This window comes from Sceloporus occidentalis, unplaced genomic scaffold (assembly GCF_023333645.1).
Source record: "Sceloporus occidentalis isolate IW3139 unplaced genomic scaffold, rSceOcc1.0.p SCAF_7, whole genome shotgun sequence".
Lineage (NCBI taxonomy): Eukaryota > Metazoa > Chordata > Lepidosauria > Squamata > Phrynosomatidae > Sceloporus > Sceloporus occidentalis.
The window spans coordinates 69,067,170-69,093,182 of record NW_028316987.1 but is presented as its reverse complement, the minus strand read 5'-3'; the positions used below and the strand labels follow the sequence as shown (position 1 = coordinate 69,093,182).

General features: G+C 36.7%; 1 protein-coding gene across 11 annotated transcripts in view; it reads left to right on the top strand.

The window, feature by feature from the left end:
• AKAP9 (A-kinase anchoring protein 9) overlaps positions 1 to 26,013 on the top strand; it is a 128,166-nt gene that overhangs the window by 38,923 nt on the left and 63,230 nt on the right. For 9 of the 11 annotated variants that reach the window (XM_089533253.1, XM_089533251.1, XM_089533248.1 and 6 more), the window contains 16 exons: positions 1,070 to 1,225; positions 2,770 to 2,967; positions 4,046 to 6,487; positions 8,338 to 8,548; positions 9,600 to 9,676; positions 9,944 to 10,049; positions 11,444 to 11,541; positions 12,237 to 12,339; positions 13,597 to 13,786; positions 16,410 to 16,500; positions 17,167 to 17,226; positions 19,293 to 19,655; positions 20,792 to 21,016; positions 22,212 to 22,352; positions 22,796 to 22,908; positions 25,679 to 25,887. In XM_089533253.1, the coding sequence (XP_089389379.1) occupies positions 1,070 to 1,225; positions 2,770 to 2,967; positions 4,046 to 6,487; positions 8,338 to 8,548; positions 9,600 to 9,676; positions 9,944 to 10,049; positions 11,444 to 11,541; positions 12,237 to 12,339; positions 13,597 to 13,786; positions 16,410 to 16,500; positions 17,167 to 17,226; positions 19,293 to 19,655; positions 20,792 to 21,016; positions 22,212 to 22,352; positions 22,796 to 22,908; positions 25,679 to 25,887 (4,783 nt within the window). The remainder of the gene's footprint in view (positions 1 to 1,069; positions 1,226 to 2,769; positions 2,968 to 4,045; positions 6,488 to 8,337; positions 8,549 to 9,599; positions 9,677 to 9,943; positions 10,050 to 11,443; positions 11,542 to 12,236; positions 12,340 to 13,596; positions 13,787 to 16,409; positions 16,501 to 17,166; positions 17,227 to 19,292; positions 19,656 to 20,791; positions 21,017 to 22,211; positions 22,353 to 22,795; positions 22,909 to 25,678; positions 25,888 to 26,013) is intronic. The other 2 variants (XM_089533244.1, XM_089533252.1) reach the window with 2 other exon arrangements.

The following is a 26,013-nucleotide window of genomic DNA, read 5'->3' as shown; positions in this document are numbered from 1 at the left end:
CTGAATAAAGTGATATCAATTAGCATTTTATTTTCATAAATAATTGTTCTAAGGCACAACTTGTTAATTTTAATATTTCAGTTTGTATAATGATCTAGGTCTTTAAAATATCTGGAAGTTTTTGTAATATAGATTTTATTGAATTTCATTTCTTATTTAATAATATCTTGCCTATTTATTTTTCATATTTCCAGCATAATATTTCAGGTATTGCCTCTGAACTATATGTTCTGGTTTTTCCTTGTTCCTATTGTTAACTTTAATTTTAGACTATTCCAAGATAGTATTTAAAGCTGACTGGTGCCATATTTTGTTAATTCTGTCAAATACTAGTCTGCTGTTGATGCAGAAAGTATGATTCCATTAAATGTCCAGTGATTAAAAGTAAACAAACAGACAGATGTTTCTAACACGTTCTGATCACAAAATCTAGGAAAAAGTTTCAGCTGTGAAATGATTTTCCTAAGCCACCAAGGATAGAACTTTTAAAAGGCCATCATACACTGGCATCATATCAGACAATTATTAATACAGGGTGAGTCTCCCTTATCTGAAATGTTTGAGACCAGAAGTGTTTTGGATTCTAGAGCTTTTTGGATTTTGGGATATTTACATACATTAATGAGATATCTTGGAGATGACATCCAAGTGTGAACATGAAATTAATTTATGTTTCATATACACTTTATACACAGCCTGAAAGTAATTTTATACACAATATATTTAATAATTTCATGCATGAAACAAAGTTTGTGTACATTGAACCACCAGGAGCCAAAGGTGTATCTCAGCCACTCATGTGGACAGTTTTGGATTTTGGGATATTTAGAATTTTGGAATTCTGGGTAAGGGAGGCTCAACTTGCTCCAGCATTTTAAGCATTCATTTGGAAAACAAGAGGGGGGGGGGGATATTACTGTTATGCTTTTGTATTTGAAAATTTGTGTGTGTAGGCTTTAAATATTACAGGAAAAGTTGGGACCAGGATGAATTTTTATCATCTCACAAGAATAACCATAGCTGATGTTTGCTATGCATAGTGTTAATATTTTAACATAACCTCTTTAAGCTTCAAGAATTTGAGGCTGCTATCAAAAAAAGAGATGACATTATCACGCAGCTCACTGCGAATCTGCAGCAAGCACGGAAGGAAAAAGATGAAACCATGAGAGAATTTTTGGAATTGACAGAACAAAGTCAAAAACTTCAGATTCAATTTCAACATGTAAGTTACTGGTAATAATGTTGTATTTGTTCTATAAAAATGTATGAATCTATTATTTGAAGACAGTACCTTTGTGCATGTATGATTTAAGCAAACTCTCCCTATCAGAATTAGAAGTGAGAATCAATTCTGGTCTGGAGGGCTTACATTAATTGTAATTAGGCTGGTTGATCAAACCAGGCTATTGTTCACTAAGGGGTGAAAGATTGAAAGAAAAGGAGAGCTCACTAGTTGAAGGTTAATACATGGTTCTCCAGGACAGAGTTTGGAGTATCAGAAACACGAGATCTAAAGGCATCCTCTAACTGTGGTCAGTGGAGTAGTGGTATTTTTCTAGAAACAAACATTTATCATTGTTCCTGCTGTGGAAGCATCATAATTGTTCAGCTGAAGCATTTTATCTTGATGCACTTCTACATTCATAAATTTCAAAAACTGATATGACCAACGTGGCATAAAATAAAGAAAAATGGTTTTGAACATCTGAAGTGGGAGAACAGTCATTTGAAGACGAGAAAAAGGAAATGTTGGTCTGATGATTAATTTCTTGTCATCTTTCTCCTTGGGTGATCAGTCATCCCCACCTACATATTTTTTAAAATATATTTTCCCATAATTGCAGAGTTCCTTCTAAGCTGTTTTCAGGGCTTCATCTTATAACTGTTTAATTTGTTTATTTCATCGAATGATGAATCACTGAATGTTTTACTCTTTGATATTTATTTTTTAAGTATTCCATTTGAGCTCTCTTTAAATTCCTGAGAAATATACTGGGCATGAGGATAAAAAATATTCCCAAAATGGTTATTTAAGTAGAACAGTAATTGTGTTCTTTTTCAGGCCTATAATTATGAATCTCAGATGATGTGCTACAAACATTAGAAACTTAGTTTTCTAAGGTATATAATATCTAAATTTATTAAATAAGAGTGAATATATTACAGTGGTCCTTGGTATCCATTAGGATTTGGTTCCAGGATCTCCCATGGGTACAAAATCAGTGGATGCTCAGGTCCCATTAAATAGAATGTGATAGTAAAATGGCGCCCCTTATATAAAATGGTAAAATTGAGGTTTGCTTTTTGGTATTTATTTATTTATTTTTGGAATATTTTCAAGCTCTGGATGCAGAATCCGTTGATACAGAGAGCTGACCATAGAACGAGTCTATGCTATAGACTTCTTTCTCTCTGTTAGTTTAAAAGTTTCCACTTGATTCCTTTGTATACTGTTACAGACTAACACAGCTGTGTTTTTGAATACTACTACTACTACTGTATCTAGGAATTTGTTGTAGTTGTATACCCTCAAGTAATTTCTGTCTTATGGCAACCCTAAGGTGAACCTATCATGGTGTGTTCAGGGCAAGATTTGTTTACACTACACCACACAATTACTGTTCTAGAATTTAAAATATATATTGTTTGTCTATTTTCTCTTGTTTTTTTATGTCATTATGCTTTTTCTATAATTCTTTTTCTCCATATAATTTCACAGATACAACTGAAGCAATTAACATTTACTTGTACTATTCTGTTTATAAGCTGCAGGCAAGTGAAGCTTTAAGGAACAGTAGTCACAGTAGCACAGCTGCTGACTTACTTCAGGCCAAACAACATATACTTGCATATCAGCAACAACTAGAAGAACAAGATCAGCTGCTGAGGAAGTATCAGATGAAAAATGAAGACTTTGAAGTCCAAGTTTCTCTTTTGCAGAAGAGAGTAATTGACTTTGAAATGGTATGTCTCTTACTAAAATTGTAGCCTATGGTGATACATTCCTTTCTCCATAATTGTGATTTAAGACAGTTACAATATTTTACCAGGAAGTGTATGATTTTTCTAATTGTTGTGGCATATAAACATTTAGGGGACACGGTGGTTCAAGCAGTTAAGATGCTGACTCTGTTGATTGCAAGATCTGCAGGTTGGCAGTTCGATGCCCAAGTGTCACATGATGGGGTGAGCTCCCATTACTAGTCCCAGCTTTTGCCAACCTAATGTCAGGGCACATATATTTCTAGCAGGAAATGGGTGCTAAGGGCAGTGTATCAGGAGTAAAAAGGCTTAAGCAACTTTCCCAGGGTAGAAGAATGGGGTGTGATATGCAAGAACAACCAAACAATCAGTATGAATGTCCTCCTTCCCAGAAGGAAACTCCCTTTGTCTGTTGTATGGAGAAAAACTCCAAGTGCAGCTCTCCACCATCACTATCCTCCGTGAAGGGAAGATGTTCATTTCAATCTGGAGCAATTTCAGCTGAGTGCCTTTGCCTTCTCCCATGCGGAGCCATCTGGATGTCCCAATATGGTATGGCTGGTTTCCTGTGCTGGGGAGCCCCCTTTTGGCTCCCCACTGGCAACCTTCCTTTTTGATATTGATATCAAAGGCCGAATAGGGTGACTGAGGGCTGGATCCTAGGCTAACAACATATTAATCAGCTAAGACTATCTTTCATTTGTGATAACTCCAAAGCCAGTGCACCTGTCCTTGGTTACCTATTTGTAGTTACTATGAATAGAAGTTGCCCATAAAACCACAAGGAAATTTACCTGCAAAGTCAGCTATTACGGGTTCCTAACCCAAGTAAATCTAGGCCTTTCCTCCTAGAATTTTGCACGTTTCTTTCCTAGAAAAGTCTCAGTGAATTATAAAATTCTAAGTTGTGTGTAATGCCTTTTTTAAGGATCACTTAAATATCGCATTATTACTATAGAATTGCTCTTTTGGAAACAGAATTGCTCTCTCCCCCCCCCCCCAATCCCAATAATAAAATGTAGAGACTCAAGAAATCAAAGCAAAAAAATTTTTTTTACAGGAAAGATGCAGAGCTGAAGAGGATGCCACTAAGAAGAAACTGCAAGAAAAAGAAACAGTTATTGAAGAACTGGAAGCAAAAATTATTGAAGAGGAAGAAAATATATTTATTCTTCAGAAGAAATTATCAGCTGCTGAGAAATTACTGGATGAAGTAAAAGAAGAGGACTTTAAAAAGAATCAAGAGATAAATAATATGAGAGTAGAACTCACCAGTTCTAAACAAAAAGAAAGACAGTGTTCTGATGAAATAAAACAGTTAATGGGCACAGTAGAAGAACTGCAGAAAAGATGTCACAAAAATAGCCAAGATGAGGATGATATTGTACAAAGAATGGAACTTGAAACACAGAAGAGACTTGCAGACCTGAGGGCAGAATTAGAGGAAGTACATGGGCAACAGATTGTACAAATGAAACAGGAGCTAGTTAGAGAACATACAGCTGAGATTGAAAGGCTTCTTGCCCAACAAAAAGCAGATCTGGAGAGAACATGGAATTTAGATTCTGGTAATACTAATGAAGAGCAGGTACACTTAATGAATATTGAAATGAATGAGTTGAATCAGAAGTTGCAGGATGCTAACTATCAGAAAGAAAAGGTAAGACAAGATTTGTCAGAACAGCTTAAACTGTTATCCTTGGAAAATTCTTCTTTACAAAAGCAAGTTGATGATCTTTGTCAAGAGCTGAGTTTTGCAAGAGAGCAGATTCAGAGAGCTAAGCAAACTATAAATGAAAAAGAGTCCAAGTTGCATGAGATAGATGTGTTACAAAACACTGTTGGAGATCTGAGAGCCCAGCTTGCATCTGCCTCTGAGATTAAACAAGAACTAGAATTAAAACATGACACAGAAGTTACAAATTACAAAATAAAACTTGAAATGCTAGAAAGAGAAAAGAATGCAGTCTTGGACAGGATGGCTGAATCTCAAGAAGCTGAACTAGATAGACTGAGGACTAAACTTTTATTCAGTCATGAAGAAGAGCTATCAAAACTTAGAGATGACCTGCTACAAGAGCACAGAATAAACATAGAAAATCTTAAAGAGAATATGGTTATGCAAGCTAAACAGCAATTAGATGACTTACAAAATGAAATGAGCAAAAAGATAGAAACTATGCAATTTGAAAATGATAACTTAATAAGAAAACAGGGTGAGCTTACATTAGAAATATCAAGTTTGAAAGATTTGCACCAATCTGTCCTAAATTCTAAATCAGAAGAAATGCTACTTCAAATCAATGACCTCCAAAAAGAGATAGAAATTCTTAGACAGGAAGAAAAAGAAAAGGGTATGCTGGAACAGGAAGTTCAGGAGTTGCAACTTAAAACAAAATTACTGGAGACACAAATGAAAGAGCAAGAAGATACACTTCAAGAAAAATGTTCACTGCTTGAAGCACAATATAATGTTCTTGAAGATGAAAATAATGCTCTGCAAGAGAAATTAAAGAAATATGCTGTTAAGAATATGGAAGAAAGCTTGATTGTCACTGAAGGAATTAGTTCCAAGTCAGAGGACTTTGATTTGCAAAAAAGAATAGAAGAGTTGATAACTGAAAATGAAAAGTTACTAAAACAAAATGCTGAACATAAAGCAGAGATTGAGAAGCTGAAGAACAATTTTTCATTTGCTGAGAGGAACTTTGAGCATAATTATAAGGAGCTCCAAGAAAAGTATGCTTCCCTATTAAAATTAAAATTAGATTTAGAAGATAACATAAGCAAGCAAGAAGCTGAAAACAAACCCAGGATCCAGGCATCAGTGGAAGAGACCCAGTATTTACAAAGGGATATGGCAGTTGTATTGAAGGCTGAAAACACAGTTGTTCATGGTAAGAGGGAGAAAATCTTAAGATCTGAAACATATGACATTGAAGAGGTTGTAGAAAAAGATACCACAGAACTAATGGAAAAGCTTGAGGTCACTCAGCGAGAGAAGTTAGAACTTTCATTGAGACTTTCAGATCTTTCTGAACAATTAAAAGTGAAGCATAATAAAATCTGTCAATTAAATGAAGAAGTTGCCTCTCTAAAACAAGACAAAGAACATTTTTCTGCAAGGTGTAAAGAACTGGAACTTGTAATGAAGCATAGAATGGAGGAGAATATGGATTCTCATGTTCATAAGGAAAAATATTCGAATGGGGAGTTACAGAAAGACCATTCAACTTTTTGTGAACTTAAACATTTTATTTCTGATTCAGACAAAGAATTTGATAGGGAATTAATAGAAAAGGAAGAGAACTCAGTCGCAAGCCAAAGTTTGGTTGATTATATTTCAGCAGAAAAAGCAATTCAACAAAAGATGAAATCAGAAACAGAGTTGCAGTCTGACAATTTTCACTCTGTGAGTGATGGATTAGATTCTTCATGTATGAAGTTTGTACAAGATGAAAACAACCTCCAGGAGCAGCTAGATATGCTGAAAGCTGAGCAGGTATTTATGGCAACCTACACAATTTTTAAAAATATTATTATTCATGCTTCCTAGCAGGATGTTAATGTGTCTTAACTGTGCAAGCTTGTTTATGTTTATCAATAGGTTAATCCTGCTGAGTTTAGTGAGTCTTACTTTGGGGTAAATGTGTTTATGGTTGAATTCTAAGGTTGTAATGCCATACATGTACCCTTAGAATTTAACCATGGGGTAAATGTGTTTATGGTTAACTTCTAAAGATACAATCTCAGACTCAGCCCCAATATGTTCAATGGAAGTTATAGATAAATAAATAGGATTTCAACCCAAGTTAATATTCGAGAAATCAACTATAGAATACTGAGGAGTTCAGCTATTTGATTGTCATTATTTGTTTGATATGTTCAAAATATATATTATATATGCTTGTAAACTATAAAAATATAATTTACATTACTGTTTAAAAGGAAAAAAATAGGCTAAATCTATAGTTTATCATCTGTAAGTTACATTGCTGTAATCTAACCTAAACTGCCAAGTAGCACTTGAACTATACTGAAAGTAAAGTAAGTGCATGAAGCACAAATAAGTTTAATCATGTGTATTGGAAAGCTTTTGTTCCTTCAGATCATGTGCTTAAATTTATAAGGAAAGCAAAATGGCTAGGGTTATTTTTATGGTACAAAAAAGCTTTTGAGTAATGCTGGGGTTTTTTTAACTGAAATTTGCTAATATTGATAGTTGAATTTATTTACAAATCTTGCCTCATTCTGGTGCTAAGCAAGCCATTTCAGAAGGTTTGTTTGTGAGGTTGCTTGATCTAACCTTTTGTAAATTTTTGTGTTAATTTTTGTAAAGTGTTTAAAAATATTAGCATAAGTACTCCATTTTTGAAGAGGTAATTTGTACATTTCAGAAAATACCCCCATTCTCTTTTGACTAATTGATTATGAAAATAGTCATTAGTTTATTTAAATAGTGTCACTTACTCTCATTTGACTTAACTTTCAGTCATGTTCGCATAGAGCTATAGCATAGAAATATTATCATTTTAGGGGAATGATCTCTTAAAGTTCTAGCTCATGACTAATCCAAGGAAAGCATAGAAAAGTAGCAATCAGAGAAAAATAATTGTGTTTCATTAGCCTCTAGGTAAAATACTGAACAGGATTTTAAAAAGGTAAATAATCCAGGGTTCAGAAATATCCCAAATTGGAAAATATTTGGTGTATCCTGTGATGGAGAATATGGTGGAAGACTGCCTAAGATAATAGCCTTTGGAATGCTGTGAAAGGGGGCTGCAGTTGTTTTGTTTTACCAAATCCCATACAAAATACATTAACTACATCCAGTATTGTAGCATATACTTTGGATTACATGCTGATCATGAAATGCAACAATTTTATTTTCATCTTTTTTCAGATGGTTTTCACATTGGTAGCTCAACTGTGCATTCTGGCCTCATGTATGCAAGTCTAATTCATCTAGGGAGATGATTTGTATGAATGTCAGTTCCATTTTTCAGCCACCCCCACCCCCACCCCCCAACTTGTTAAAATAATTGCTAGCATGGATATTTGAGAAATGAACATTAGATTTCTGCAGAAAAATAGGCTTTGAATTTTCTGAAATAAAATAGTGGTTTATAAATACTGTACAATAGTGAATGGAACTGTTGGGGAAAATTTGGAGACTTATGTTGAGAATCAATACATTTTTTATCATTTAAATTTCTTATTTTATGTGCTTGGATTGCAACCTAGTAAAATGTAATTTTTCTGAAATTGTTACCATATTTATAGCCATTTATTTATAAAACAGAGGGAAATGATTTTATAGAAAAATCTCACATGATGTTCATCTTGACATAGAGTGATTTAAAGCTGCAGATGGAGGCCCAGCGTATCTGCCTGTCTTTGGTTTACTCAGCTCATGTTGATCAGGTGCGTGAGTGCATGGAAAATGAAAAAAAGAATGCACTTACAGCTCTTAAAAAAGAGCTCCAGTGCCATCATGCACAAGAACTATGTGAGCTTAAGAAAAGTCACCTCGAGCTTCAGAAGATGGACAGTAAAACACCAGGTAAAATTGTACATGAAGAATGTTTTTTTCTGAGCTTTAGGCCCTGTGCACACCGGCCGTTTGGGCCAGCTTGGGGGTGAGGTCGGGGCATAGCGTCTACACAGGGTATAGCATCACGATGTTCCTCTGGCAACCGCACACCACAGCTCCAATTTGGCCTTTCCAGAGTGCGAAAAGCAGCTGCAAAAAGCGGCTCCTTTTTGCGCCCTGCAAGGGCATGATAACCGCAGCTTGAAGGCGCTCCTTCGGTGCTGAAAAGGCCAGATTAGGGCCACAGTGTGCGGTTGCCACAGCCCCAATCTAGCTGTAAAAGAGGCGGCTGGAGGCCACCCCTCCAGTGCTGTGTGTACAGCCCCTTAGTTTTAAATATTATTGTACTAGTTGTGATTTGACAGTAGTAGTATGCTGCTTATGTGTTTATGATACTGATCAGAATAATGTCCTTCTAGAGCATTTTGGGTGGTTATTTTAAGTTTTAGTTTAATGTTAAATTGATTGTTCAAGATTATATTTTGAGTTTTGACATAGAACATTACTACATGCAACTTTTAAACTGATTACACCATGAAAAACATGGCACTGGCCATAGCAATCTCACAACGCCACCTCCGGCCCATAGCTGTGCCATCCCCAACCTCTTCCTTTTCATTGATTGGGGAAAGCTTTCAATATTCCCAGGTGTGAAACATCACTCCCAGGGCAGTTGCACAAGTGTGTGTCGCATCATATCAGTGTCCCCTCCTCTCCCCTCCTCCCTTCCCCTCACTATTCTGGATTACTTTTAGTACCTTTAATTTTTTCCCTGTTTTTTCTTTCTGTCTTTTGATTTTACTCAGGGTATCAGAGCTCCTGTATTGCGGGGAAAAGTGGGACTTAAAAAAAACTCTAAAAGACATGCTGGGTAGGGCATAAGTCAGGGAGACAGGCTTATGCTGAAGAGTCCATAACCTGCAGATAAAGTGGACACACATTACCATATCTGTCTAAATCTCTTGTCTGAGAATAATAGGAAACCTGTTAAACAAATTTCAGTTACACTTTATCTTTTCAGAAGAAGGCCAGTCTGCTTTGGTAGATCTAGAAAGGCTTAGCAAGACAGTTGCAGAAGAATGTTCTAAGGTCATTCAGGTAAGAAGTACGTCTCCTTAAAGCTTTTGTGTTGTTATTTTGATTCTAACATTAACAAACCTTATTATCGTATGTGCCTTTCTAGTATAAGAGAGAAAAGAGAGAGAAAATATTATGGGTGAATCATTAGGTTTTTCCGCGGGCCGATTGTGCCTCTGGCTAGATTGCCTTCAGATTAACTTTACCTATAATAGTTTGATTGACCTTGTCTTTTTTAAATAAACATATAGAATACAAATCTTTTAAATTCATATTTCTTTATTGTAGTCTCTGTGCAACATTCTACCTGGAAATCTTTCATCTGCTCTTGAACCTGATGACAGTGAGAGAGAGAATTCTAACTTAGTATTAATGTCAACAGCAGAAGCTCAAGGTAACACAAAACATATCATATGTTTTCTTAAAGTGCAGTCTTGTACCTGGTTACTCAAAAGTAAGCCAATTAAATTTAATGGTGCTTGCTGTCAATAATGCGTATATGAAATGGAAATGCATCCTGAGTCTCATGGTGGTGCCTTTGTGGCAGGAGTATTTAAGGGCCAAAACAGATGGCCTATATAATGGGGATGGCTTGGGTGGGGGGGGGTTTACATGTACCACTACCCCAAGCCAAACAGAAGCCGTGCCACTTAGTGGCGTGGCGCTTAAACACCACTTTCCCCAGAGCCATCTTTGGGGAGGAAAAGCCAGCTCTTTGGAAGAAGGGGCAACTTTTTTTGCCCCAAAAATTTGGGACAAAATCTGGCTGGACTGGGTCCAGGCATCTGTTTGCCTTGGCCCAGAACCATCCTAAAAGGAGTGGCTCTAAACCGCCCCTTTTGGGCTGTCTGTATTTCCCCTAAATTAAGAAAGCACAATGGTTGGTGCTTTTGTTTGAACACCAAATAGGAATGAGATTTTACATGGATAGCGATGAACAAGGATGATAATTTTGTACACAAAATAAAAGCAAAAGGGATGGGAATAGATACAAATATGATAGTCTCGCAGACTAGTGTGTGTGTGTCTATATGCCTTTGTCACCTGTTGACATATGGCAACCCCATGAAATTCATAGTTTTTTAAATACTTGAAGGTGGTTTGACATTGCCTTTTTCTAAAATATAGTCTGCAGCACCTGGTATTCCTCAGTGGTACTTCAACCAAGTATTAGTCAAACCAAATGAGATTCAGGAAACCTCTGATGTTGGAAATGTGGCTGGCAGGGATCTGATTGGAAGGGTCAAGATAATGGGTATTGGATGACAGCTACATGACAATGCAAACTCACAGCAATAAATCATGAGAAAAAAGATATGGGGCAAGCCTAGATGTGTATATCTTTATCTTCTTGCTGGAAAGAAGGAGTAATGAGGCTGAAGTCTTGATTTCCAGAGCCTAACATTAAAATTACTGTAAAATGTATGTATATTTCCTCTTCACTATGCCTCTTCACTCCTTCTGCTAGGAGTGAAGCCGGTATGGATGGTGCGTCCTCGGCCAACCCCTAGCACACGACGGGGGCGGCGCAAAGGCCCATCTTTACCCTTTTTTGTTTTTATATCAGAAGCCATCAGCAGTTGAATACTCAGAGTGACCCAGAATTCAGAATCCCTATCCAACATAAGGCTCAAAGATTGTGATAAATGCGCAGAATAACATGGCAGTAAAATATTGTATAAGGTGATACTTGTTTAAGAAAGAGGTTGTGTGAAAGAGGTTGTATGCTAGTCTAAAACAATACTTGTGAATATAATTAATTTTTAAATTTTATTATCTATAATTTAGTTTTGCAAGGAACACTACAAGGTATTCTGAACAAGATAGTGGAAGAGTACCAGAGATTACTGGAATATCATGTACAGTTTATGAAAGACATTAAAAAGGTAATTGTTTCTTAACTTACATTCTTAACAAGGAAAGAGAAACATCAGCCTAATGTTTGCCTAATCCAGGTGATGGAGGAAACAGCACTCAGATATTCCCTGGTTGCCTCTCTCCAAAGCCCAATACCTTCAGAGGTGCGTTGGCTGAACCCACTTCTAGTATGTTGCTCCCCACTTATTGCCCAAACTGCACCCCACCTTCATATTCATACAGATGCAAATACTCCCTCACTCGTAGATAAACATTTATGCACATATGCATACACTCATGCACATACCATCTCACATTGTAACTATACACACACACACACACACACACACATTTCTTGGGTATAGGAATTACAGCTGCCTAATTTGGCTAGTGTTGTTTCAGTTTGTTATGTTACTAGTTAATTTCATGGTGAATATATTGATAGAAATTGAAAATTCTAAGAAAAAAGTGAGAAAAATTAATATTCTCCTACCCCTTATCACTACATATAAGTATATAGATTGAGTGGTTTACACTTATTTTCTTGCCTGAACTCAGTGAAGGATTAATCCATATGTTGTGAATTGAATCTTCACCCTTACAGAGAATAATATGAACACGTAATTCACTGGAAGGGAAGAAAGTAAAGCATTACAGTTTACTGTAAAAAAGTTATAATTTTGTATTTTTTGTCTCACATTTGGCTCTTATTTAATATCTACAGGATGGAGAAAAATGGCCAATGTGTAGAGGCTATGATGAAAAAGAAAATGGCAATATTCAGGAGACTATAGAAGGTTTACGCACTCCATCACAGGATCCTGTTGGTAAATATATGAACATTAAATAATAAGTAAATCTGCGTTATATAAGTGAATACCTAAATCAAGCTTGTCTTCGATACATTGTTCTTATATAACCAAAATATTATTAGGCTAACTTTGGTTATGTAGCATTTGCATTTTTACTCTCTCAAACCTGATAACATGTCTTCAGTAATTTTGCATTTGTATAATTTAAAGGTATCAGAATGCCTGCCTGTTCAGCAAGATGGTCATTGTCAGCAGCTCTGATAGCACTGACAAACTTAGGGGATAAGGAAAGGCTGAGGATTTACATATGGGTATAATATGTACATATCCATATACATATCCATATTTTTTCATATCATTAGTTATTTTGACTGAACAGTATTGCGTGATCTCTCCTTTTGTTAATCTCTACCCCAGACACGTTTTTTTAAAAAATCACTGAAGGAATCTTAGTGATAATTAATTTGCCAGTGCAACAGAAATTAACCAGCCTAACCAAAGATTCTATTTTTGTTGGAGAACAGGCAGGGGAAAGCAAAGGTTTTCTTGTTGTGAAAATCCATATTTGCTCTGCTTTGAAGGTACTTCTGAGTACAGCCTGTGGTGATTAAAACTTATTCAGATTCAGTCTCTTCTTACTTTTTGAACAAGTGATATCAGTGTTGGCCCATCTTGTTGAGAACTACATTTGTAATTGCTGTTTCAGTGCTGGGAGCTATGCATGTATTCCTGGAAGCTGAATGTAACTCAGAAACATATGTGTATTTCTAAGCTTTTAGCTACAGTGGACAACAGTATATTCACAGTTCTCTTGCTTTTATCATAGATAATAGGAAGAGAGTTGTTATTTGCTAGGGGCAGGAAAGTCATATGAGTATCCTTCAATAAAACAAGAAATAAATTACTTCCTTTGTGAAAGTCTCATGTTACTCTGGGGCAAAGCAGATCGCCCCTTTGCGCCAGCTTTGGCATGCCCCGATGCTGTCCCCAAGCCAGCATCACGCCGCCTGCCTGACCACATGGCAGGCAGCTTTGCAGCGCTCTGGCAGCACAACGTTTATAGCATCTTGCTGCTTCTTTTTATGCTGGAAAAAAGTTGGAGTGGGCAAGCAGCATGCAGTTGCCGCAGCACCCACCCAGCTTTCTTAGGGGTGGCATCGCACTGCCACTTTGGGATGGTCTGTCTCACCCCTTTGATATCATTGCCCTTTTTATTGTACTTTGACTGAACAGGCACATTATTTATGATTTATTTATGTGTGTGTGTTAAAGTTAAGTCACCTTCATGGGAAGACATGGAGAATTTTAAATCTCAACTTGAAAAACAACATGCTCAGGAAGTTGAGCATCTCCGATCATATTTCCACCAGCAACTGAAAGAAACAGAGGAACGTTACACTGTGGAGATAGTTCACTTACAGAGTAAACTTCAAGATGCCAATGAGTCTTCTGAACATTTTAGGTAGCTATGATTTTGCCCTTCCTCTTTCTTTCATAACCAAGATTGAAATGAAGCTAACTCAAGCAATTTTGCTGCCATAGGCAAAATATAATTTCTCTTGTTATATATAGAGGAGTGGGTCTTTTCCAAGGTGACCAGATGTCGTAACTGCAAAGGGGGAGAAGGCTCAGCAAAATGTAGGGCATTAAAGAAAAATGTAGGACATTACAAAATAAAAGCTAAAAACACTAATATAAATTCATTTCATATGGTTTATTTACAGCTATATTACCTATACCGTATTCTATTATTCTATTATATACTCAACTGTGTTTTTCTGATGAACTTATCTTTATTAAAAAGCACACACCCCATCCCTCCTACACTTTCCAATTTTGTCAGGCTTGTTCTTCCTCTTCTCCTTGTCATCATCACTATTCTCCTGAAATAAAGAAAACTGTAACTCAGGCTACTGATGTTGCCCTTCCCATGCTTATGTTCCTCCTCTCCTGTTACCCGGTCCACCTGTTGTCAGCACAAGCCACTTTTTCCTAGAACTCCCCACTTGTGTTTGGCTTTTTTAAAGAAATGAGACACCTATGTCTATTACAGCCTCTAATAAATGTTGATTTGGGGTTGCTTGGTGAAAATAAGCTTTTTGCAGTACCAGCGGTGGCGATGATAATAAATCTATTAAGCTACCTCTTGCCTGCCTGCTGAGGCATTAGATGACACAAGGACAGATTTTACAGCCAGAAGATACGTCAGAGGAGTCCCAAAGTGATGAGCAATCTCTTTTGTTGGGAGGGGGTGTTAAAAATGATCTAGACTGGGTATCAAACATGCTCAAAATGGAGGACATTTTGGAATTCCTCCTGGACAGAAGGTTGAAATGTAGAGCGTATTCTGAAAAAGGAGATGCCTCCCTGATGTGTTTCCCAGAAAGATTTCTTCCAGTTGAAAGGACATTTTGTGGAAGTGAAAAGAAAAAGACCATTCTCTTCATTTGTGTATATTTATTTATTTATTTATTTATTTGCGGTATTAATACCCCGCCCTTCAGCCCTAAAGGCTCTCAGAGCAGCTTACAATTATTATTTTAATTAGACGGTTCCCTGCCCTCAGGCTTACAATCTAAAAAGACATGACACAAAAGGAGAAGGGAATGGTGATGGGGAAGGGGATCAGGTCCAGCAGTTCTTCTCTCCCTCTGAGGCCTTGGACCAAGGCAGATGGACTGGAGGGAGGGCTCTTCTTCTTAATCGAGGCTGGGCCTGATGGCATAACATGTGGAGGGGAAAGAATGGAGCTGAAAAAAACCCACTCCATACCGTATAGTTTGAATGGCTTGGAATGGGATGTATGCCAATAGAAACTGTAGTTGTACTTTGCATGTTGGAGGTTCTGTGTCATTTTTAGAGGAAGCAGGGAAGGCTCTTTTCTGAAACTTTGAAAAGCCAGCACTAGTCACTGTAGATGGGACTGAAATAAATGGACTAAAATGGTGATATATTTGATATTTCTCTGGAAGGTGGTCTGGGAGACATTGCTAAGTGTTGGTTATATTCAGTCCCCCAACCAGGAAAGGCAAGGTCATTTGACTTGAGAATTAGTATCAGTAATTTCCTGGTTCCATTTCATTCCTTGCCTTGCCCAGAACATCTTTTCCCAAGCCTTAGCTCTTTAGACTTGCCTTTGTTCTTATACTTGTCTCTCTACTCCTTCAAAATTCAGACCTTATTATATATGAAATATATATTTTATAAGTTAAAACAGTTTAAAACCATGCATATGTACAGATCTGGATCAAATCAATTAAGCACCTTGACAAAAAGCTGTGACTTAACATGATGCTGGCATGAAGCTACCATTGGTGCCAATCAAGCTTCCTGGGAGAAAGACATTCTACAACCAGGATGCTAGAGCAGAGAAGGTTCTCTCCTGTGTCATATTTCAGTGAATTGCTCCCAGTGGTGAGACAGAAGAAGGTTAGTCCTGTAGTCTATAGGCAGTCTATAGGCAGGCATACATAGGGAGAGGCACTACTTCAAATATTCAGGTCCCAAGCTTAGGGCTTTAAATGTTATCATCAGCACCTTGAATTCAGATCAGAGGTATATTGGCAGCCAGCACAATTCCATTGGAACTGGTGTTGTATGGTTTCATATGATGTTCTTGTCAGCACTCTGGACATTGTATTCTAACTTGGCTGTTCACCAAAGCCTTTGGGCCTTATTAATTCATCCCAAGACTGTTATTTATTGTTTTAAAAACCAAACCTTTTGCTGAGCATATAGTGTTCATAAAATAGTTTTCAGAGATAGAATATGTAACATAATTTGTCAAAAATGTAGATGAGATTTGACTGAAGATATTGTATATAAAATTATTTTAATGAAAAAAACAATAGTTTTCAAAAATGGTGCTACAGTGTAGAGGTTTCTGCTAGAGTGAATAATTGCTAGAGTCTAAACCATGATATTTTTTTTAAAAAAATAGTTTTTGAAATATTTGGTTGATGTACAAGTGCTTGTATTCATATATAATTTTAGGCTATTTTTATAATGAGCAACAATTCAGTTTAGCAAATGAGAAATTTAACCAAAGTCAGTGTTTTATTTATTTCTTAAAATTTGTTTTTTAGTATTTCTGTGGAGTCATTGGTAAATGAAGTTAAGGAAAAAGAGAAGCATGCCAAGAATGATCTTCAGCAAAGTGCTGACACGGCAGTAGAGGTACAGTAGAATGCACTTGGATTATTATGGGGTTTTTTTCCAAACACAATATAATTATCTGTAAATATGAAGATATTTGTAAGATCCGATTTTTATCAGTACACAAGCCAATATAAAACTTTATATGTTTTAACCATTTTTAGAACATTAAAATGAAACAGATTTAATCCTATGTTTTAGAAATTACTGCTAGGTTTATTGAATTGGATTGGGATATCTTTTTTCTTTCCAAGATCATGAAATCATTTGGTTTTTTTACTGTGGTGCTCTCCTCCCTCTATCAAATTCTGTGTCATTTCTGAGAGAGACTGTTCAATGTAAATTTCAAAAGCACAACTAACTGCCTCTACTTGCAACACAGTCTTGTGATATTTTTAAAAACTTAAGTGGTATTGTAACTTTCAGGTGCTTGCCAGCAAAACGTGTGCTTCACACAGTGTAAGAACACTTAAGTTGCTATTCTATTGATTGATGAAATCAATATACGTAGTATTAGTATACTATTAATGCTATTTCCTCAAATTATGAAAAAATAGGTTATTCCTTCCATCTCCTCTATCCTGAATGTGTAGTTTAAAATACAAAGCCCTGACCTTTTAAAAATATTCACTGTTCATACAATTAGAATTCACTATTATTATTATTATTTTGTTCTTTTTCTTACAGCTCCCTAATGAATTTCTGGAAGAACAGTACCAAGAAAAATTACTACAAGAAATAGCAAAGGTACCATTCTGCTACAGAAATATATTAGGTTTCCTGAAAGATACAATAAGCCATAATTTAGCATGGAATGATTTCTTAAATTAACATGGTACATTTTATGGCCTGTCTTTGAAGATCACTACTTCTAGAAAAAATAGGGGTGAGCAGATAATCAAAATCTAGAAAGTACTTTAAACCATAGTTTTTGTGGGAGTTTTAGAATGCCTACTGTGGGCCCAACTTATATGTGGTCTCTGGATCTGCAGATTTAACCCATCGTTGCCCATATTTAACCCATATTTGCATGGACTGCAAATAAATAAATATGTAAATTTAAAATACCTGAAATCTCTTTCAGTTAGGCAGGCGATGATCACTTCCTCAGAGAGAGACACAGGTGGATGGGAGGCTATATAGCAGTAATATGACATAGAACAATGCAGCCAATACAAAAGGCAGAGGAGGAGGAGGAGAATGCTACTGGATCTGCTGTGCTTGTGCAGGCTGCTCTGAGGAAGGAGGGTGAGGTGTCTCTGGCAGGGCCTTGTGCAGCCTCTCCAGAGTCCAAGAGGCAGTGGGAGTGGCAGTGGAACGGTGAAAAGTTGGGGCCTCTGCTGATAAGGCCGCCAACAACAGCAGAACAGACATTATCTCAGCACTGGCATCGTTTCACTAGCAGCTGCTCCAGCAGTGCCAGCCCCCTCTCCTGCATAGCACTAAAATGAGCTGCAACTCATGCAGCAATAACAGCAGCATGATGGTGTGGATCCTGGCTGGTGGCGTTGATACTGGCAGCACCCTTCCCACTCAGCTGCAACCTGCCAGTAGCAAGGCCAGCCTCTCATCCAGCAGCACCAGAAGCAGTGGCTTGGGTGACTTGGTTACTTGTAGCTTGAGGCTGTTGAAGCTTAAGACTATTGTGTGCATGCTTGCACATTCCCCAAAGGCCACCAAGTCACCTGAGCTGCTGCTGTTTCTAGATGACAGGCTGAGCCTTACTACTAATGTACACTTCGTGTTTGTCTCTCTCTCCTCTAATCCTGGGGAGCCTGCCAGCTACCTACCTTTCAGGCCCGAGGAGTGTGTACCTGGCAGCTGGGAATTGCTGCCATCTCTGCTGCTGGCTTGAGACTGTTCTGCCAGGCTTTGGAGGTACACGGGTGAATCCTTATATAATAATAATAATTATTATTATTATTATTATTATTATTATTATTTGTTTTATTTATATACCGCTATTCCAAAGATCATAGCGGTGAACAGCAAGTAAGCTAATTAGCAAGTAAGCTAATTTGCCCCCAACAGTCTGGGTACTCATTTTAGCGACCTTGGAAGGATGCAAGCCTGAGTCGAGCTTGGACCCTTTTGCTGGTCTTGAACTCGCAACCTTGTGGTTTTGAGTGAATGGCTGCAGTACAGGCATTTAACCACTGCACCACCAGGGCTCCTATATATATAAAATGATAAGCAGGCTCAAGTCCTGATATATGTTTTTGCATAACTGTGTCAGTGGACTTGAACACTTGTGGTTTTTGGTATCCATGATAGATCATGGAACCAAACGTCCGTGGATACAGTGCACCCACTGTAGTATAGTTTGCACTTCTGTGCTATGGTTGACATAATCTGTAGTTTTGTATGATATATGAAATAAACTAAGAAATACAGCTTTCATTATTATTGGCTATATTGAATATTCTAAAAAGTATACCTTGTCTTATCAAGAAAGTCCTTGTATAATGCTTATTGTATTACTAGAATATTTCTTTAGCTAATTCTTGTTCATTAGCATATATACTGTATTTATTCTGTGTGTAGAATGCCTATCCTTGCGACCACATGGACACTATTGGTTAAAAATTAAAAACTTATGTTTTGTTTAAGTGTGGGAATCATGTGGTACCTCTTAGTCAATATTGCCAATGGAGAAGAATGCAGCAAGTGGCAATCCAACTTCTGGAGGACCGTGTAATTCCGGTCCCTTATGATTGGAGCATAACCTAACATTGAGACTGAGTGCGAGATTATCGTGGATTATGGAAATCTAAATCTGCTCCTCTCTGTGTCCCAAACTGTTCTCTTTTAAGGTGGTTGTAACCATGAGTATAGAGTTTGCTCAGAAAAGTGAACTAGCAAGAATTGCTAACCTAAAGGAGGATGAAATATCTTTGATGGTACCAAAGCAAACTGAACAGGAACATAATTTCAGCAGAAAAGAATGTCCTGAAGGATTAGATAGCAATATAAATGAGAAGAGAGATGCTAAGTATGAAGAATTCAAATCACTAAGTAGAGAGATCAGTGAAGAGTGTGGTGAAACATTGTTACTTGATGGACAATTTCAGCCAGGTGTTAAGCCTGTTATGATACTTGGACTACACAATGTTGATCAAAGCCTTCAAACAGACTCTTCCTCCAATGTTAAAGAACTTATGTCAAAGAGATCTCTAGTAAGTCAAATATATTCCAAAACTATTGTTTTGAAAGTCGTAAATTGGTGAGAGTCTCTTGTACGTTGGTTTGTCTCAGTACATAATTGGAAATGTCTCATTAGCAAAATTCAAACTGATCACTTGAAAAATGTATGTTTTGCATTGTTACAATGTGTATATTTTTATGTTTACCTCATCATTTTGTTACATCTTGTTTTTCCCCTTAAGACTAACTTCTCCAAAATGCTCCTTTTGATTTTGATACACACACACCCTCCTTTATCCATACTAGAAACAGCACATGGGAATTAACACAGATTTTGAAAAGTACTAAGAAAACCAAGTTTAGATTTTCAGACTTCCTCTCTGGCATGAAAATAGTGCTGAATGTGTTTGGACTGAAAGCTGGATTAATCAGAAGTAGGCATGCATCATGTAAATTGGGACTCACAAAAGAGAAATAAACATGAATAATCACTCTTTGAAAGACCACAGTTCTCTGAATTCTGAAATATCATAATATTTAGGGGGGGAAACACTTGTAATTGTGGAGGTTTATAAGCTTTCATGGTGTAGTTAATATAAAGCATAATAGCGGATAAAAGACTGAATAGTAAATACAGTGAGATACTATTAACATAAATATTATTCTGCATATACTGTTACATTTGTAGTGTCAAGTGAAAATATGGCTTTAAATCTTTGAATTTAAAAATAAGTGTTTCTCGCTAAATAGGCAATAAGTATGCTTGAAAATACACATTATATGTAGTATTCAGACAGCACATGTGTACACTAAATATTAACAGTGCAGTTCAATACATATTTTCCCCCAAACAAGTCACACTGTTGGGAGCAGTTTTTTCAGTTCCACTGTTTTATAGTTGCATTCTAGTAACATGATCATTTGCTCTTTGATTAAAGAAACATACTATGTTAGTACACCTGGAATCATTAGTCGCTACTAATGCTCTAGAGGTTTAGGAGCACTTTTTTAAAAAGTTGTTTTAATTGAAACAAGCTAAGATGTGATCTTTTCTTTGTGCCTTGCTGTAAACTTTGTGATTGGCTGCTGCATGCTTTTGTTCAAATGTTGACTAGGGGCTATTTAAAATGAAGTGCAATTTCTCATTATTTGCCAACAAAAATTACAGGTTGCAGATGAAGTTTCAACCTCTAGCATAGTAACTTCAAACCAAATATCATTGTATGAAGATCGTTTGGAAGATATGCGTCAAGAGCTTGTCCGTCAGTATCAAGAACACCAGCAAGCAACAGAAATATTGAAACAGGGTCACATGCAACAGATGGAGTGGCAGAAAGAAAACCAAGATATTCTACTGGCAGAGCTTGACAGACTGAAAGTACAATTGGCAGAGGTAATGTGAGCCCTGTGATGTGGGAGGGTTGAAACTGTGGGGAATGAATTGACATCCTCTCTGCAAGATGGCTTCATAGACAAACAAAATGGACGAATAATATTTTCTCCACATGATAAAATGTTAATATTTTTTTGTTTTGAGATTTTTGTTGTTATTATTTTCATATATAGGTAAACTGAGAAACTGCCTTGTCACTGCAGATATAACATGGAAAATGACTACTGTATATTCTTAATGTATAAATCTAGAAATTTTAGTCAAAACATTGACCCAAAAAAACTGAGTAGAGTTATCAACAGCTCAATGTAAGGACTGTACTTTAACTCTAAAAAAAAAAAAAAGGAAATGATCCTCTGGTGAAAGGCAAGAGTGTAATCTGTTCTGGAAGCACTGGCACACCTCTGTTCTCTCATCCAGCCTTTAGTGTGAGCACAAACAGTTATGCCTGCTGGAATTTTTAAAGTTTGGTATTGTTTTCCTTTGCTTTATCCTTTAGAGCCTTTGATACATGTCCCTATGTTTTACCCTCGACTTATCCACAGGCCATATCAAAATCCATAGTTTTGACCCCAAAGCTTGCTCTTGACTTATGCATGAGATCGACTTATAGTTGAGTATATACGGTAACTTTCATGACTCAAGGAATCTCAAAGCTAAATCATACATATAATTCTAGTGTGTGCCTTTTCGACTGTCAGTTCTATAATAATGCCCAAAGACATTATTAATAAATGCAAAAAGGGGCAATTATTAATTTGAATCTTCTGAGAGACCTGAGAAATCAGTAGAGTTATGTTCTTTTCTTGTGTGTGTGCATATATGTAAAAAGCTGTGTGCATATATGTAAACATTGATAGATATTTTCATTTTCTTTAAAGGCACTTGATCCTGTCTGACCTTTGAAGCTAACAAAGGTCAGCCCTGATTAGTTCCTGGATGATGTCTACCAATGAGTACCAGGTGCTGTAGGCTATATTTCAGAGGAAGTTACTTGCTAAACTACCTCTGAGTATTCCTTACTTAAGAAAACGCTATGAAATTTATGGGGGTGCCATAAATCAACAGATGACTTGAAAGTACACACACACAAACTTTAAATTTGTGCTCAAAAGTATGTTTTATTTGAGAGTTCTGGGATCTATTTTACAATTGTCAAATACTTAACTGATTTGTCTTGAATTGTTTCTCTTAGAGCATCACTCCGGATAATGAAAACCTTGTCACAGAAAGAGAACAAATGCTTTTAGAAGAACTAGAATCACTGAAGAAGCAATTAATACCTGGAAGAGAGAAACTGCTCTGTGAAATGAAGGACATTGGTACTCAAACACAGGTATTATAGACTTTGACTTCCTTTAGAAGCTGTGGAATGTAAATAGAATAGCATTTCTGTTGTTGCTGTTGCGGGACATTTTCCTGAAGCAAGTCAGATTTACTTAAATGTAGACTGATTAAATAGGAAGGCAGGGCCTAGATAGTTTGTATTATATTGAAAGCAAACTCTTATTTTAATGTTGCTGTAGTAACAACCAACAGGGAACCAAGAAGCTATTTATTTAGTGCAACAAACTTGATTCTTATAGGCTATGACTAAACTCCTTTCAGTCTGCAGTGTTAGGTATCTGATAACAGGAGAGTTAATTATTATTTAAAATTACATGAAGCTTGCGAATTATTATGTTTTTCATTTTGTAATATGCCTGTGAATCAGAAGAGCACACTGATTCCATTATGACAGGATTTCTGTCTCTTTTGTCCACTCTACCACTGCCAAAGCTTACCCAGGGTGAAACTGTATGTCAAAATGAATCCAAAGAACTGATCTCAGAAGGTGAAGATGGAGGAGAAAAGCATGAAGAAACAGATCCAGATATCCTTTCAAAAGAAAGGTATGCTTATTTTGACAGCTGAAATGTCCTTTATTTATTCTGACACTTTTTGAACTAACAGGTGGAAGAAACATTTTTAAACTTGGAAAGTGCATAACCACAGGTTTAATAAATCAGTGAAGAATGGCAGCCTTTACTTTGGCAAAAATCAGTCTAGATTAATGTGACTGCAATTCCAAACCTGACCTTTTTTGACTAAATGGGCCTGATTTAGATCTTTGCCAAGAATGGGCAATGGTGAATATATAGATAAGGATTCCGTGGCAATGGTTTTGGAGTGTAATTACTGAATTAAATAGCTTTATTCTTACTTGAATTTATAAGAGCCATTCATTCATGTGTTACTTCTGTGATTTTTAGTATATGTACTAATATGTCTACATATACCAGATTTAGTTTCTTACTGTCATTATGCCTTCAAAACTTCTATTGACAGTGTGACTTCTCATCATAATATTTTTGCTGATTAAATTGTTGGATTTGAGAGACTGTATTACCCAGAGCTATTTGTGGTTTGTTGCTTTTATTACAGCAATATCCATGCCTTTTGGCTGAGTCATCACATTTTTTACTTTAGATACATTCTCAATCAAAAATTTGAATTTTTTAAAGTAGCTTTCTCCAGTTCTTGAGTTCCCAAAAGCCTTTGCTCTTGTTTCTGTCTGTTCCATCTACTATCCCTATCTAATTCTTCCTGGTTGATCACTGGTACACTGTATATACAAAAGTGGTAGTGGTTTGAACATTGGACTATGACTCTGGAGACCAGGACCAGAATACCCTCTGAGCCATAAAATCCACTGGGAGACATCGGGCAAGTCACACTCTCTCAGCTTCAGATATGTTCACTTTAGGATCACCATAATTTGGAAATAATTAGGAGGCACACAACAACAAACAACAACAAAATTTATGGTCCGCCACCATTTTCCCACCCAGACATTCAAAAAGGCTTTTTGCCACTTTACTCAGAGAAGAAAATGATTTCTTTTTTGATAAAAAGGTAAGATACAGTATTAACTCTTATCCAAAAAGAAATCTTTCTCTTCTTTGAGTAGAATGGTGAAAGATGAGAGCTTAGTCCATCCCAAGAGAACCTAAAAGAAGCACCAACCCACTCTACATTCTCTGCTGTGGCACCATTTCTGGCCTTTTTAAATGCCTGGGTGGGAAAATGGTGGTGATGTTGGCACTGTGGCACTTCTCAAAGGAGCACTGAGAAAGTAGAGGGAGTCAGTGTTTCTTTTAGGTTCTCCCAGGATGGACTAGTCTCTTGCCTTTTGCTACTCAGAGAAGGGGATTGTTTCTTTTTTGATAAAAGTTAAATACTTACATTGACCTGTAGATTTGTCTGCCCAGATTTTTGGGGTTGGGTTTTTTCATTAAAATTTCTAGATCTATATAGTGGACCCTTGTTATACGCTGGGGTTTGGTTCCAAGATCCCCCGTGTATAAAAAAATCCGTGTATGTTCAAGCCCATTAAATATAATGACATAGCAAAATGGTGTCCCTTATAAAAAATGGAAAATCAAGGTTTGATATTTGGAATTTATACTTTTTTGGGAACATTTTCAAACCGTGTATGCTTGAATCCTTGTATAAAAAATCTGTGTATAAGAAGGGCTGACTGTACATGAATATACACAGTAAGTATATGCTGTATACTCAAGTCAATGTGCTCTACTGTCACAAACTAAAGTAGGCTTTATTTTGCGTTTTAATGTATAATTTTAAAAGTATAGGTATACTGCATACAATAAAATGTAGAAATATAGCTAGATTATTTTTATCATAACTAAAGGTGGGCATTAAAGTTGTTTTCCTATCATTCTAATTTTTATAGGAAATTTTCCCACTACCCAAATGCAGATCTGTGATGGTGAGATCCTTGGAAGTAGCTAAGGAGAATATTGTACAGTGCGCCCTTATTTTATGCAGGGGATCCGTTCCGGACACACACCCCCTGTGTAAAACAAAAAGTGCATATGCTCGAGCCCCATTACAATTAATGGGGCTCGTGGTGGGGCGTAGCAGAGGCAGGGTGCACCACAGGCATGTGTGCTATTGTTTCTTCCAGCTCACGGCGCAGGAAGAAACAACACTGCTTTCAGCATATGCTGAAAGCAGTGTATAATGGACGCAGGTGCACTGTATACTAGAGAGAATTAATTCAGTAAGCTATCAGTCAACCCCCTTTTCGATTTCTTTTGGAGAACACATTGTACTGTATCCTTACTGCACTGCATTGAGAAATCTCTTAGTTTTGATGTGTTCCTTTAACTGTGGGACATTACCATCTAGGGCCATGTGCAATGATCTATATCCATAAGGAAACAAGTGGTATTTCTTCTTTGTGCTTGGTCTCCAGACAACTGGAAAACAGTATGTTTCATTTCAAACATCTACCAAACTGTGCATTTTGTTTGGATCTAACACAAAGACAGTAGTACTGTACTTGGTTAAAATCTTTATAAAAAATTAAGTGCCTGTGCCAAAATACAGAGTTCATCATTTAAATTAATTCAGTTGTTACTGTTATGGAAGTCAATTTTCTATTCTCTGTTAATTCTTTGTAAACTGTGTTCAGTTATTCTTAAACTAAAAGTCAGAAATCACTATTGAATTCTTCAGAATGTGTCTTCTTTTCCTAGAGCTCATGAAGGCCTTGACTTAAAATGAACACCTAGTCCCACTGTACTGCACATAATTGGGGGAAAAGTAAAGGATAACTGGTTTTGATGGAGTTTATTTTTTGGTTTCTATATCCAGATGTGCCTTGCAGAAAGCCAATAACAAACTAATGAAGATTCTGTTGGAGGTGGTGAAGACTACGGTAGCTGTAGAGGAAACAATTGGCCGCCATGTTGTGGGACTGCTAGATCGATCATCAAAATGTCAGATGCCACTTAAAACTCTTGCTTGGGAGGCAAAAACAGATGATTCCATAAAGCCAAGCATCCATGTGGGATATGAAGCAGGTACTTACAATCAGACCTATTTTTTGCAATACTGTAAACATTTTGGGTGAAATCCAGGAGTGATTATTCACTAAAATCGATTCCTCCAGCCCCTCACATATCCTCAAACTCTGGAGGGTAACATTC